Source organism: Elgaria multicarinata, chromosome 6 (genome assembly GCF_023053635.1).
Source record: "Elgaria multicarinata webbii isolate HBS135686 ecotype San Diego chromosome 6, rElgMul1.1.pri, whole genome shotgun sequence".
Taxonomy (NCBI): domain Eukaryota; kingdom Metazoa; phylum Chordata; class Lepidosauria; order Squamata; family Anguidae; genus Elgaria; species Elgaria multicarinata.
In genome coordinates, this window is record NC_086176.1 from 53,302,640 (window position 1) to 53,317,258 (window position 14,619).

At 41.4% G+C, this 14,619-nt stretch overlaps 1 protein-coding gene across 2 annotated transcripts; it reads right to left on the reverse strand.

The window, feature by feature from the left end:
* Positions 1-3,268: 3,268 nt before the first annotated feature.
* Positions 3,269-13,836, reverse strand: PRXL2C (peroxiredoxin like 2C). 2 transcript variants are annotated; one of them, XM_063128578.1, is made up of 6 exons: positions 13,615-13,836; positions 11,463-11,531; positions 10,671-10,724; positions 7,763-7,868; positions 5,713-5,844; positions 3,269-3,892 (listed from the first exon to the last, which is right to left on the reverse strand). In XM_063128578.1, exons 1-6 carry the CDS (start codon positions 13,819-13,821, stop codon positions 3,765-3,767), a joined length of 696 nt encoding a protein of 231 aa, XP_062984648.1. In that variant the 5' UTR covers positions 13,822-13,836; the 3' UTR covers positions 3,269-3,764. The 2 variants fall into 2 exon arrangements, with proteins under 2 accessions (XP_062984648.1, XP_062984649.1); XM_063128579.1 differs by lacking the exon at positions 5,713-5,844.
* Between the last annotated feature and the right edge of the window lie 783 nt (positions 13,837-14,619).

The window sequence follows — 14,619 nt, forward strand, 5'->3', positions numbered from 1 at the left end:
TTTCAGAACATGCTATAGTAAGCAATTAAGTAAATATAGGTCTTAACTTTAAATTTCCAGTGTACATATACTTTTGTGTTAGCTTATGTTACACAACAGAACTTCTGCGGACTGGAGTGAAGATTATTTTTACACCAAAGGCATTTTAAAAATCAGAACAGTAAGAAATGTGCTGCTGCATATATAATTCAAATCCAAAATTGGTTTGCATCATTGAATCTCCAATGAAAACAAGAAGCAGTCTGTCGGAAAATTCTGCTATACAAACAATATTGAAAAAAATGCCAATAGCTCTTCAACATTTGTAGTTTCTGTTGCTTAAAAGTACACTTGTTGCTGGTTACATTCTTTTAATAACACCCTCAATCGATGCTATGAAAAAATAATTAGAAAATCTATGCACCCTCGTTCATAAACACAACCATTTGAAAGTAGGCTTCATAATTTCCATGGAGTTTGTGTCACATGGAAGGCATAAGCCTGGAATGTTAGGAGTCCCCTACCCTACCTCTCACTTTTTGTGAGCACATCAAGGTACATACGCTTCCTCTCTTTGTTTCCTTTTGGGATAAGTCTGCCATCTGCTGGATATTCAAATACTTTAATTTTATTTCCTTTTCAAAGATTGATGTTTTTAAAACATGTATGATTTACAGCTGTGTAAATCTATTACAGCAAAAGCAAAAGGACCCTTGTGACATCTTACATCTTAACATGAATTGTGACTTGATTCAGCCCACTTCATCAAATGCATAAAATGGATTCTCAGTTGGGATACATTAGAGGAGGGGGGCAGATTCAAAAGGGGGGGACATAAAATGCAAGCAGTAGTCTGTGAAATTTTTAAGCAATCTTCAAATTTGAGATAAAAAACAACAGCAGTCATTGGTGATACTACAATCTTCATTGCTTTGCTAGGAAATAGCAAAGCAAGCGAGATTCTTCCATCACTAATTATTAGTGCTGTGAACGTTTATTGTTAGTGGATTTAATCTGATATCTACAACTTGGTTGCCCTTTAAATGACATGCACCAGGACAGGATAGGTCTCCTGGACCCATCAGTGGCTTTTGTGGGGGACTGTTGGACTGTTTGTGAGGCCATTCTGCCCCAATGAAGACATTCCTATCTGTTCCATAAAGTGGTGCAGACTGTTGGACTATTGCTCTGTGACAAGGCACTACTGCTATGGAGTTCTGCAGGTCTCTATTTTGTCCCCCATGCTACATTTTTAACATCTACTTGAAACTGCTGAGTTAGGTGATCTAAGGATTTGAAGTAAGGTGTCAACAGTACACAGATGACACCCAACTCTATCTCTCCTTTCCTTCACATTCAGGTTAGTTTTTAACAACAATGGACTAAAAGAGCTAATAAACTGAAGTTCAATCTAGGTAAAATGGAAATACTGTCGGTAAGTAATTCATCTGATTAGGGAGATGGTTGTCTTCAGACCAAATACTTCATCTTCAGAATAAACATGGGAGTTCATGTGATTCTGAGCATGTCATAAGCCCTACCAAGTTTCATGAGACTTATTCCCTAGGAAGAGAGAGCTCAGGGATTGCAGCCTAAAATTCATAAACAAGTCCAAAGCAAGTCTATTTTAAATGACTATTGCTGGATTTAAATGCTTTTAAGGTGTTTAGTCCTCAAAGTCTGTTCTCAGGGTGCTGCTGATGACTATGGTACAACAGGTGGCTACCAAGGAAACAGACTTCTCTGTAGTAGCCCCTGTCCCCCATCTTTGGAATGCCCTTACCAGGAATACCAACCTGCTGTCTTCACTGTATACATTTACTGTAGATGGCAGATTAAGACCTTCCTCTTTAAGCAGTCACTTAGCCTTTAATCTGGTGCTTTATTATCTTTAACACTGGCTCCTCAATGTTTCTAATATTTTTAATGTTTAATGCTATATTATTTTGAGGCTTGCATTATTGTATTTTTTTATTTATTTTCTTATCTTGTTGTTACTTGGTTTTATGATTGTAAACCGCTCCAAGGGCATTTGCCAGTTGGGTGCTATACAAAACTAATAAATGAAATGAAATGTTTTATTACATTTATTTTTATTATGGTTTTATTGTAATTGTTTTTATTATGTATGTCACCCTGAGAGCATCATCATCATCATCAAATAGTGTTTTGTGGACTGCAGCTCCAACTTGCAAATATGTCGTGGCTTCCCACAATTTAGTGCATTAGTGTTACCACATTCTTTGCAATGAATTAGAAGGAAATTAGTAGGAGGTCATGAGATGAGACCCATTATTGCATCATTTCCCTCCATCCCCATGTAATACATAAACTCTGTATTATTTGGAAGGCAACAACACGCATTTGGGTTAAATATTTTTGGCAAAATGTCTGGTGTTTTTTTAAGACACATTTAAAAGAATAGTCTTAAAACAACAGTTTCTATCAAGTTTGTAAATTAGGTGGGAGTTATTTTGTTTTAGCTTTGTATTCACAAACATTCTTTAAAGTTGTTGGGTAAGGAAAATATGACAATTTTCTTATTAAAAATGTGCAGTTTTCAATATTCTTAAAGAAATCTTTCTGTAATGCCCACACATTAACTCTCAATTATATTTGAGAGAGTGAAAATGGAGCATATATACAGCTGTACAGTGCTGTGAATGTTGCCACTGGTAGAAAAGAGGACATGTTTGCAATAGCAATTATACTCAATAGTACATTGTCTGATGATGGCATAGTTTCTGGTAGCAGGCTAAATGGAGAAGAAAATTTAAACGTATAATATGCAGATGAAAGATCAGGCCTTAGGGCTCTAGGAGCTATTTTTCGTTAAGTGAATATTGAAAAATGCATGTTATGCATCTGCTCCATAATGCTCCCACAAATTATTTCAGTATACTGTACATTTTGTCTAGTCATTTTGAATCCTCTGGGACCCAAATTGGGCAAAAGGTTATAACCCCAAACTCTCACATTACCCAGGTACAAGAATAGATTTTGGGTGTGGTCTTTTAAATGTGTCTTACCAAGAAATTGCAAGAAGCTTTCTGAAGAATTTTTGACCCACGCTTGGGAGGGGGGGCAGGCGGGTGGGTTGGGGGGTCATTCCCTACAATAAGATTATGGAGGATGCTATGAAATCATTTTCTAAGCATTTTTTTTCAGTTCGTCTCATGGCTTACAGAGTCCAAGTCAACATTTCTGGAGAGGAATACAGATTCTCCACCACTTTGTCATAAACATAACTGTTCTATTGTGACTCTGCAAAGAAGCTATTACGTATATAGAAATCGTAGAAATTTACTTTTTTATTTAGATCTGTAGATGAGTATTTCATTTTATTAAATCCTTGGGAAGGAATGGTAGAAAAGGCTAAACAATCAACAAAATGCTGTGAATAGAATAAAATGCATACTCTGTTTATGACAAGCAACATTTACAATGCAATTCTGTGTGTGTCTACTCAGAAGTAAGCCACACTGAGTTCAATGCAACTTAATTACAAGTAAAGTGGGTACAGGATTACAGCCTCAAAGTATCTTTTTGTGCAGCAGATTTATACAAATGATTTCTTGTTAAATGCATCATAGTGTAAACATTGCTTCCTTGAATACAATATTAAGTATGAAGTCCTTTTCTCACCTACCAGAAACCAGTCTACCTAATAGCCAGGGATCTTTCATTTAGCAAAGTTACAGTAACCTCAGCCCGGTGATTTGCTGGAATCAACTTTTGCTGTGTATCATTTCACTTGCCACCTGGAGTTTCCTTCTTTCGAAAACTCACACTTCAATAATCTGAGATCGGTGGGTGAAGTCTACTGTTTGAACTCCTGCACATTGCAAAACAGTGTTAATGGGAGCGTGATCCAACCTGTTCTTGTCCAGGTGCACAAAGTGGATTTCATTATCTGGAACAAATTAAAAACCAACAATATGAATTCCCATCTGTAGAGAACACTGCTTCCTCATCACTGTTTTCCAGCCAGTGTGGTCTGGTGCCTCGACTGCTGAATTTGGATCAGAGAGATAGTGCTTCAGATTCCACATCAGCCATAGATTTACTGGATTTGTTTTCCAGATGACAAAAATGCCTCATTTACTGAGCAATCCAAAACTCCAATTATGTGATGGTGGGATGAAAGATACACAGTTGCTATCAACAACTGTTGATAGCAGTCCTATCAACAACAGTCCTATTCTATAAATGCTCTGTTTTATTTAACCCTCATATTACCCACACTCACCAAGTTCACGCAACACAACCCATAAATGGAGGTTGCATATTCAACATGGCGGCCCCATGCACCCCACATGGGCCGCAGCCTCACCATGGGTTATGGTAGGCTGTCATGTCATGTGAACAAAGAGAATGATGGTAAAATGCTTTGATAATTAAGCCCGGGCGACAAAGAACCCTGTACACAAGTACAAAGCACTTCCACACATGCACACGGGTTTGCTGGTGTGTCACACGAACTTCAGAAATGGCTTTTTGGTGAGGAATGTGGAGTAGCAGCAGGAATGGGGTAAAATAAGGCTGACAACTATTACCCAGAGGACCTTTTCTTCTGCTGCTCCCAGTTCGTGGAATGGCTTGCCGGGAGAGATTTGTCAACATAACAGTCTTCCAGAATTTAAGAAAGCCATAAAGAATGATCTCTTCCGGCAGGCCTACCCAGTTGAATTTTAAGATGCCTTTTTAATGGTGCACTGATTTTAAACATTTGAATTACTTTTATGTATTTTATGGTGTTTTTATTTGTGTTGTACCCCGCCTCGATCCAGAGGGAGAGGCAGGTAACAATATATTATTATATATTATTATTATTAAAAAAAGCCCCACAGTGGATGCGGAACATTGCAACCAGCCTTTAGTATATCAGCCAATTTCTCCCAAGCTGTTCACTTTACTCAATGCGTGAGCCTTCTCCTAACGTTCACAGATAAAAAAAATCACTGCTGACTTCAAAGAGAGACAGATGGTGCCTCTATCCCATCTTAAGAGGTGACTATTAAACAGGATTGGATCTAAGTTTAGTCTTACTCATGGTAGACTCAGTGAGACTTACGTTAGTCATGACTAACTTCTAAGTATGACAGACTTAGTTTGTATATAACTCTAACGCATGGTTTATTTAACCCATGGATTGTTTAATGACGGCTTGATATGTGTGAACGAGTTGAGCTAACAAACCATGGTTTGTTAAACATGAACAACCCAAAAAGATAATCCATAGTTTTTAGTTGGGTTGTGAACTCTGGGTTTTAAAACCATGGATTGTTATTACATGTGAACTTAGAACTGGGTTGATTCTGGGTTGTTGCACCAGGCTACAGAGGCAGTGGGCAAACCAAAAACCTGTTATTCTACATGCCAGTACTATAGTACTATAAAGGCATTTGGGATACAGGGAGGGAGTGGGTGAAGGAGGGAAACAAACAACCCAGGAATTGACAAAACAAACAACCCAGGGATTGACAAAACAAACAACAGTTTGTCTGATTATCTGCCAGACAATCTCTGTGTAGGGCAATAAACTATGGCTTAAATAAACCATGGGTTAGCATTATGTGGGAACAACATCTGGATTCAGCCCAGAATCTATTTTCTCATTTTGCAACACAAGACCATCTTTCCATGGAAAACCAGAAATGTACAGGCAGCAGAGAGGAGACATAATGTATCAGCATAACTCAGAAAAACATCAATTTCTATAAACAGTCTTACCTGGACCTAAAATCAAGGTACCTCCCTGCTGAGCTGGATCTCCTTGAAAGTCAAATGCAGGGCTTGCCATTGCTCTCAGCATGCTTTTAATGCTTCCTGATAGCAAGCTGGATTTAACGTGAGGGCTCTGCACTAAAATAGTACAACAGAGAAGAGGAAGCACGTTTGGCATGAGAAGTTTTCTGTTTAGGTATTTGGCTATAATTCCAAGCGTCAGTGCCGGCTCCAGGTTTTTGAGGACTCTTGGGCAAGACGCCCTCAATGGGATCCCTGCGTCCTCATTGCCACTGTCATCAGCTGCTGTTGCTCCTCATCTTCATCATTGCTACCTTGCTTGTTTGACAGGCAGAGAGACAGTGAGCAAGCCGGCAGTAGCATCTCCTGCTCCTCCTCCTCACCACCACCATTGTGTCTGGGCCAGAGCAAGAGGCAGGTGAATAAGCAGGTTGCAACGATGAAGAGGAGGGACCAGTCCAGGGGGCTCTTGTCAGTGGGCCCCTGCTGGGGTGCGGGCCCTCGGAAGGTGCCTGACCATGCTAACTCTTGATGCCAGTCCTGCTGTGCATAATTACTTCATCATCATTCCATTGAAATTAACAGACTAAACTACAAGTAAATGTACTTAGGATCATGCTATTTCAGAATCCTGTAAAAGGAAACACTTCTGCAGGTGTTAGCACAATACATAACTTTTTTGCAGGTGGACGACTGAGAAAGAAAAACGAGCAGCCTGCAGACAACATATATAAGACTAACAGGCCAAGCCTATGACTGGGTTTGCATGTAACGACAACCCATCAGTTTAAAAACCAATGGGCTGTTGTGAATGAATGAGAGATAGTGGGCAAGCTGCCTGCAGCACAGCCCATCTCTTCCGCTTTTACTCAGCAACGCATGATCCACTCCTGCTGAGCATGTTGACTGAACCCACTGGTTACTCATGGTTTGTCATTGCGATAACCGCTGGGTTGTTTACTGGGGTTCAGTCATCATGCTCAGCAGGAGCAAATCATGACTTGTGGGGTAAAGCGAAGGAAGTGGATGCACTGTAGGCAGCACCCCCCACCTGACAACTCATCAGTTTTTACACTGATGGGTTATCGTTACATGCAAACAACCCCTCCACATGTTTTCTCAGAGGTAAGCCCTCTGTGCAATTGGGCTTACTCCCTAATAAGTGCCTTTAGGATTGTACCATTATTTATATGTTACATTTTCCAGTAGGATCACTTCTGCAAGACATTCCCATACTTGCATCATATTATTATTATTATTATTATTATTATTATTATTATTATTATTTATATAGCACATGAATTGATGTGATGTGAATTGCTTCCTGCAAACCTTAGTGTTCCAATGTGCACATTCATAGGGGAGCAATTCACAGAGGGAACACTTGCTCACTTGTTCCTGTTAGTGACGCCTAGAGGTAGATGAGAGAGGGGAAGGGAAGCGGCATTCCATCACCCCTGCTGAAAGACCTCCCCATGAAGGCTCCTGCTCCCTCAACTGTGACCACCAGCAGCTATTTCAGCAGGCTATATGGAGGGAGATGAGTGGGGGAAACAGGGCCATTCCACCAGCCCAACTGAAAGACTTAGCATACAATCTTATATACGTTTAGAAAAAGGAAAGTCCTACAACTCCCAACATTCTGGGAGTTGTAGGGCTTTCTCTGAATAAATGTGCATAGGATTGCATCATTAATTTCTTTCCCCCTCATCCCTCCCCATTCCTTTTTCCTTGTGTGTCGTGTCTTTTTACTGATTATATCTAAGCTGCTCTGGAAGTCTTTTTGGCTTTAAATAATATTGTTAATAATAATTAATAAATAATTAATACATCACTTTTACACTGTTTTGCTGGTCTTGTGACCGTAAATAAAATTCATCATCATCACGTTAGCCTTGCTGTTGACATATTATGGCCTGAGACTTGAACCGCCCTTTATGATTTTATGTCTGTATGAAAGGAAATAGCTTGTAGTCTACACATCTTTACATAGCACTGTGGTTTCTGATATTGACAGTCGGCAGCAGCACCTTACCTGAGGCAATGGATGCTTCCCCCCTTTTCATCCCAAGCATTCTATAAATTTCCTTTTCAGGATCTACGTACATTTCATGAGGATAACCTGTCAAATTGCAAAATGGCTGCAAGAGACATACATAAGTATCAACAGAATGTACTGTAAAATCTTTTATATTTCCTGGAACACTAAAGCTGCAATCCTAAGCACCAAAGAATAGGCCCATAACATTTAAAAGGACTTTCTTCTGAGTAAACATGTTTAAGCCTGTGCTGCATAACTGTAGCCCTAAGCATGCATGCTTGGAAGGAAGTCCCACTGAAATGAAAGGGACTCATTTCCGTGAACTCCAGTATCCTGTAGTTCTCAGAAATGACTCCCTTTCCGAGCACTCCAGCAGTATCAGAGGCAGTATTCCTCTGTACACCAGTTGCTAGGGGACGTGGGTGGGAGGGTGCTGCTGTGCTCATACCCTGCTTGTGGTTTCCCCATGGGCAGCTGGTTGGCCATTGTGTGAACAAAATACTGGATTAGGTGGACCCTTGGTCTGATCCAGCAGGGCTCTTCTTATAATGTTTTTAAAAACCAGGATGTAAATTACAGCTGTTCCTGAGGGATTAAAACAACAATCAAAGTAAAGCTTCCAGTAAAATTGGACTCTTTCTTAAACAAAATCTGTAGTGTTTGCCCCCAAAGGAACTTGCAGCACAATTCTATAGATGTCTACTCAAAAGTAAGCCCTATGGAATTTAATGGGATTTACTCCTAAAGGGGATTGCAGCTTTAAAAGTAAATCCATCGGAAACCAACTGTGTTTATTCACATGAAGGTGAAAAATATATTAGACCAGCAGGAGTGACTCTCTACCCGCCTCTCCCAAAAAGTTTCTATATCTTTTTTAAAAAAAATACTCAAAACAATTAAGGCATTGGAAAACAGGACAGACTTTTCTCATTTTGGGACAGATAAAAGGAAAGACTTCTTCACACAGCTCATAATTAAACTCTGGAATCCTCTACCACAAGATGTCCTGAGAGCCACCAATTTGGATGGCTTTAAAAGGGGATTAGGGAAATTCACGGAGGATAAAGCTATTAATGGCTGCTAATTATGGCTATACACTCTTTCAGGTTGCTAAGGAATAAGAGCAGAAGAGGGCTATTGCCCTCATATCCTGGTTCCAGGTCTCACAGAGGCATCTGCCTAGCCCCTGTAGGGGCAGAATGCTGGTCTACACAGGCCTTTGCTCTGATACACACTTTTTAAGTGCATATGTTTGCCTGGTGCCTAAAAGAAAATAAAGAAGACACCAGATGTACATCTATGGAAAGGCTTCTATAGTCTGGATGCTACCACTGACAAGACACTCTTGCAGTCACACGCTTAACCCCCAAAGGTGTTGCCACATAAAGAAGGGCTGCCAAAGCATATCTTCTAGGAGGAGGGCTTTCTCCGCTGTGGCACCCCGGTTGTGGAATGAGCTCCCCAGAGAGGTCCGCCTGGCGCCTACACTGTACTCCTTTCGTCGCCAGCTGAAGACCTTTTTATTCTCTCAGTATTTTAACACTTAATTTTAACTTAAATTTAAATTTTACTGTTTAAATTCTGTATTTTAATTTTATATCAATTTTGCTGTGTGGTTTTTATTCTGGTTGTGCTTTTTATATTGTATTGTGTATTTGTGCTTTGAACCTGTTGGTTGTCTTACTATGGTTTTAATTTTTGTGAACCGCCCAGAGAGCTTCGGCTATTGGGCGGTATAGAAATGTAATGAATAAATAAATAAATAAATTCTGCCAAGTGTGGATGTTATTTACATCATCTCACTACTGTCATTGTGGTGAGGAGAAAGGGAAATGATGAAATAAATAAATTAATAATAATAATATATTTATTTATTTATTTATTACCTGCCTCTCCCTCTGGATTGAGGCAGGGAACAACATCGAATACAAAAAGTTTATTGAGGCAACCAAAATAGGTTTTAGCCAATAGACTACAAAAATACTATAAAATACATAAAACTGATTAAAAACATATAAAACCAATTTATTATTAAAATCTTTTATGACATCTTAAAATTCGACTGGGTAGGCCTGCCAGAAGAGATCAGTCTTCATAGCTTTTTTAAATTTGGAAAGACTGTTAAGTTGGCGAATCTCCTCCAGCAGGCCATTCCACAGTCTGGGAGCAGCAGAAGAGAAGGTCTTCTGGGTCATGGTTGTAAGCCTAGTTTTTGCTGACTGAAGTAAATTTTTCCCAGAGGACCTGGGTGTGTGGGGCGGAATGTACTGGGAGAAGGCGATCCTGCAGGTAACTTGGACCCAAACCATGTAGGGCTTTACTTCATCCAGAAACTAATTGGCAGCCAGTGAAGTGATTTTAAAGTTGGTGTAATATGGTCACTCCTAGTTGTACTTGTGACCAACCTGGCTGCCATATTTTGTACTAGTTGAAGTTTCCAGGCTAGGCACAAAGGTAGCCTTATGTAGAGCGCATAGCAGAAGTTGAACCTCGAAGTTACCAGTGCATGCACTACTGTCTTTAGGTCTTCCAACTCTAGAAAGGGGCGCAGCTGGCGTATCAGCCAAAGCTGATAGTAGGCACTCCTAAAACTCCACTTGTCAGCGCTGTGCTTCAATGTATGTGTGTGTGTGTGTGTATTTGCTAAAAAGTGAGGAGACCTGAATTAGAATACATCAACAGAGGCTTGAACCCAACTATGTTGTTCTGCTAACAGTAGCAATTCCAGGAGGGGGTCAATTCCCCCTCCCCGTCTGAAATCCTCCATGCACCCTCAAAATCTATTCCAGAGCACTGGGAAACCCTCCAAAACAGGCTTTCAGGTGGTATGGAGCAGGCAGGCAGAGAGGAAGAAAGCCCCTGGATTTAACCTAGAATAAATCTAACATCTTCTTATACTTACCTTAATATGGTGGTGTGATGATTGTCCAATAACTACAAGTCTGACATCTGCATCCTAAAAGGAAAAACCCACATATTTCAAACTGAGACCAATACAACCTGACCACCATGCCAACACAAAGAAACACATAGTTTGGAATTAACAAGAACTATGGCATTGCAGCAATGTCTCAAAATGAGGTGGTATGCTAGCAATTTACAGTGAAGTCACGATAGTGTTGGAGGCAGATGTGCCAACACTAATGTGACTGTAGTCACTGTGACTGTAGAGCCAGTTCTGTACTACTATTGATTAAATGATTAGTTTTCTATATTGAGAATATGAATGTAAGCCATTAAGCAATAATTAATGCTATTTCAGAATTCCACAGCAAAAATCACAGAAAGACAGGCGGACAGAAAGACAATTTGGAACACACCTACTTCCCCCTCAAACGTATGCTCATACATGTGCACAGTCATGCACACACACAGACACATGCTCATATATACACAAAACCATACATGATTGTAAGCCTGCAGGCAAGTGCTTTCTTGTTTTTTTTAATCTTTGTAAGCACAGAGCAAATTTTAGCAGTTCTGTACATGAACAATAATATAAAGTTTTTTTTCAAGTCAAGGAGAAGTTACTAAAGGGTATTCGATTTATATCTAATATTAAAAAGAAAGCCAGAGAGAATGTGCAAGAACCAATTCACAATCTGTATTTTAAAGAAACTGCAGACATCTGTACAGGCAGTAACAGTGTCTGATTATACTTTGAAATATGATAAAAGCTGGGTTTTTTACTTACTTGTAAAAATTTCTTGGGAATTTTGCCCAGATCCTCGACATATTCCTTACAAGTATAACACAGAAAATGCTGAAAAGAACCAATTTCGGATATCAGAGGATACATTTGCAATAAAATTATTCCATTTCAAAATAAGTGAGGAGAGTAGATAAGTACACCGGGGCTTACAAACTTGCATGCAAACTTCATCTACACTGGAGTTCACAAATGGAAGTTGGGATGTATTGTGCTAGTCTCAGTGTCTTGGGTTTATATTTGTTCTGTAAAAACTCAGGCTGTCGGGAAACAAAGACAAAACAGATAAACATTCTTTCTCTGTGTGTACGAAGAACATCTGTTTTGTGGAAATATGGTATACAGGGGAGGAAGTTATTTCAGAACTTAACCAGTGTGTCATTCATTTACTGCAACAGACTAAAAGGAATGGCAGAAGATTATATATCCTTCCGAAATCACTGGGGTAGCTAGAATAGCAATTTAAACTTACAGAATGGCCAATGTTCATGGCTTATAGGAGTTGAAGGCCCACACATGTAGTGGGTGCCAGGTTGATTAGCCCTGTACGAGAGCTACTGGCCTAAGTGTAATTATTATCTCTCTCCCTCCCCTACCGGAAGAGCCCTAGTTCAGTGTTAAGAGTCCTGAATTCAGTGCCGGCTGGGGGTAATGGGAGTTGTAGTGCAACGAATCTGGAAGACCACTGTTGGGGAACGCTGCTCTAGGGCTGCAAGACAGAATCGGTACTTTGCAATCCTGTGCAAATGTAAGTAAGAATGCAATCCTATGCATTTAGGTAGGAAAAGTTCTCCAGCTCCCAGCTTCCCATGCTGACTGGGGCATGCTCGGAGTTGTAGGGCTTTTGTCCGTCTGAACATGCATAGGATTGCGCTCTAAACATGCACAGGATTGTGCCCTAAGTGCCATTGTGTTCAATGGAGGCTTACTCTGTAGGAAGAGTGCAGCCATAAACTGACATGATTAATTATTAAAATTACTTGAATTCGGTTGCAGCGCTACAAGTATTTCCCCCTTCAGAACTACTGTTTTATTCATATACAAATGTAATTACGGTTTGCCCATTCAAAATTCCTGTACTTAATGACACAGTCTTTGCTTTTAAGTCATTTTGGGGTCTAGCTACACTTTAATTAGTAGTATGCAACTCCGTAGGTGTTGGTCGTTTTTTTCCTGCTTAAAATAAATGCAGGGCCAATCTGGATCGATATCCCCCTCCAGCGCGCCATTTAGGGATGGGGGGGAAGTGGGGGAAACCTCCCACTGGTGCCCATCTGTTATGTAGTTTTACTTTCCCTACCTTGTGGGGGCACGAGTTGGAGATAGATCTCCTCCCTAAGCGCTGCAATCCTGAACCATATGCCATGTTTACTTTTGAGTAATAATAAAAAACACAGACATAACTGTACACTAAGTATTAAAAATAACATGATTGAAAGTGTATGGTTTTTGTTTTCAGCATAGCCACACCTCACCTTTTGGACAGTCAGTCCAAGGCTATAGATGTTCACTCGTAAGTAGACCCCACTGATCCGGTTAAAAGCCCCCTCACAATCCCCGCACCATCTGAATTTCCTACCCCCTCCTTGTATCTACTCTAGAGTAAAAATGAAAAGGGGAGATGTAGCTGCCAGATAAAGAGTTTAAGGCCTTAGCTAGACCTAAGGTTTATCCTGGGTTCATCCCTGCCTGCTCCCAGGATATCCTGTGTGTCATTTACATGAACAGGGATGACCCCGGGACAATCCCGGGATAAACCTAAGGCCTAAGTCATGCACGTTGTGGCCCTCAGTCCCAAGGAGTTCGGTGCGATTCACATCCAACCCAAACAGGCGCGCAGAGGGTCGCGACTTCATCGTCACTGATTCCTCTGCTCCTCAGTTTCAAGGCCTCTGAAGCCAATCGCAGTCGGAAGACTTAAGTTTGCGCGTGGAAATTCAAATTTCCTGTTTACAGGAGAGGGGCTGGGAAGAGCAGTTACCCAGTATCAGGGTTCCTCCAAGCAGACTGGAGGTCGTTTCGCTTGTGTAACGCTCCGGCACCTTGAGGCGAAACACGGACTTGCACGCCGGCGAAACCTGCTAAGTTTCGCCGCAGTTGGGGAGGTCCGCCACGGGCCGGGCTGCGTCTCTCTCACCCGCACGAACACCACGATCGCCTTCCGCTCCCTGTAAAGGACGCCGAACGGGATCTCCTTCCCGAGCACATCCACCACCAGGCGCTGGGCGGCGTCCCGCAGTTCCGGGGGCGAATCTTCCCCGGTTGGCCGCGAAAGGCTTCGGCTGCCGATCTGCCGTGTGACCGCAGGCGGCGGCGGGGGTCCCGCTGGCGGCGGTTCCGCCATGCTGGAAGTGCCCGGCGTAAGCGGACCCTGCAAAGGGGGATGTGCTGAACCGGAGGAGGCGGCTGCCTTTCCCTTTGCGGGATGAGATCCTCCGCCAATAGAAGCAGCGGCAACGGCGGTGGCTGAACTCCAACGCCGAGGGGCAGGGCGGGGGAGCCGGTTATTTGGCTGCTTCCGTGAGCCAGGAGCAGCGCATGGAAAAGTCTGCTCACACCGTTTTATCCTCCAGACTTCAGCGCGGCGTCTTTGGCTGCGTTCTTCCGTGCTGCTTACGCGCTTTAGGGTGCAATCCTATGCATGATTAGACGGGGGCGGCGCGGCGCAGGATCAACATGCATAGGATCGCGCCCCTGTGGGTAGTTTTTCATTAGAGAAATGCTTAACTTTCATTTTCGAATCCCTGCTCCGTTTCGCACCTCCTGGCTCTTTGCTTGACGCGTGCTCGGAGGATGACGGAGACCGCTGTACTTCTCTGTGAATTTGGTGACGCAGGCTTCATTAGTTTTAGTAGCTGTTGTATATACTGAAGTCTGGTTTAAGCTTTTTTCTCTTCCTATTAACGGCTTATGGCAGAGGAGTTTAATAGCTGGAGAAGTGTTGAGCTTTTGGGTTACCTTAGTTCAATAGTCACAAAACAAATACACTAGCCAATTAAGTTCATTTTAAAATAATCAAAAATTCAAATAAGCACAACACATACAAATAAGTAAGTTAACAATATCCAGAACCAATAGTACCAACACTTTACTCGCATTAAACAATTATTCATAGGCATCTGTCTTACACTGACTCAGACCA

What these genes read in the sequence shown, in the direction of transcription:
- PRXL2C (XM_063128578.1), bottom strand. Translation starts at nt 13,821, where the DNA reads ATGGCGGAACCGCCGCCAGCGGGACCCCCGCCGCCGCCTGCGGTCACA. An exon ending in CGATCGTGGTGTTCGTGCGG is followed by an intron (nt 11,532 to 13,614) that starts GTGAGAGAGACG and finishes GGTTCTTTTCAG; the next exon opens with CATTTTCTGTGTTATACTTG. An exon ending in GGAAGCATCCATTGCCTCAG is followed by an intron (nt 5,845 to 7,762) that starts GTAAGGTGCTGC and finishes GTACTATTTTAG; the next exon opens with TGCAGAGCCCTCACGTTAAA.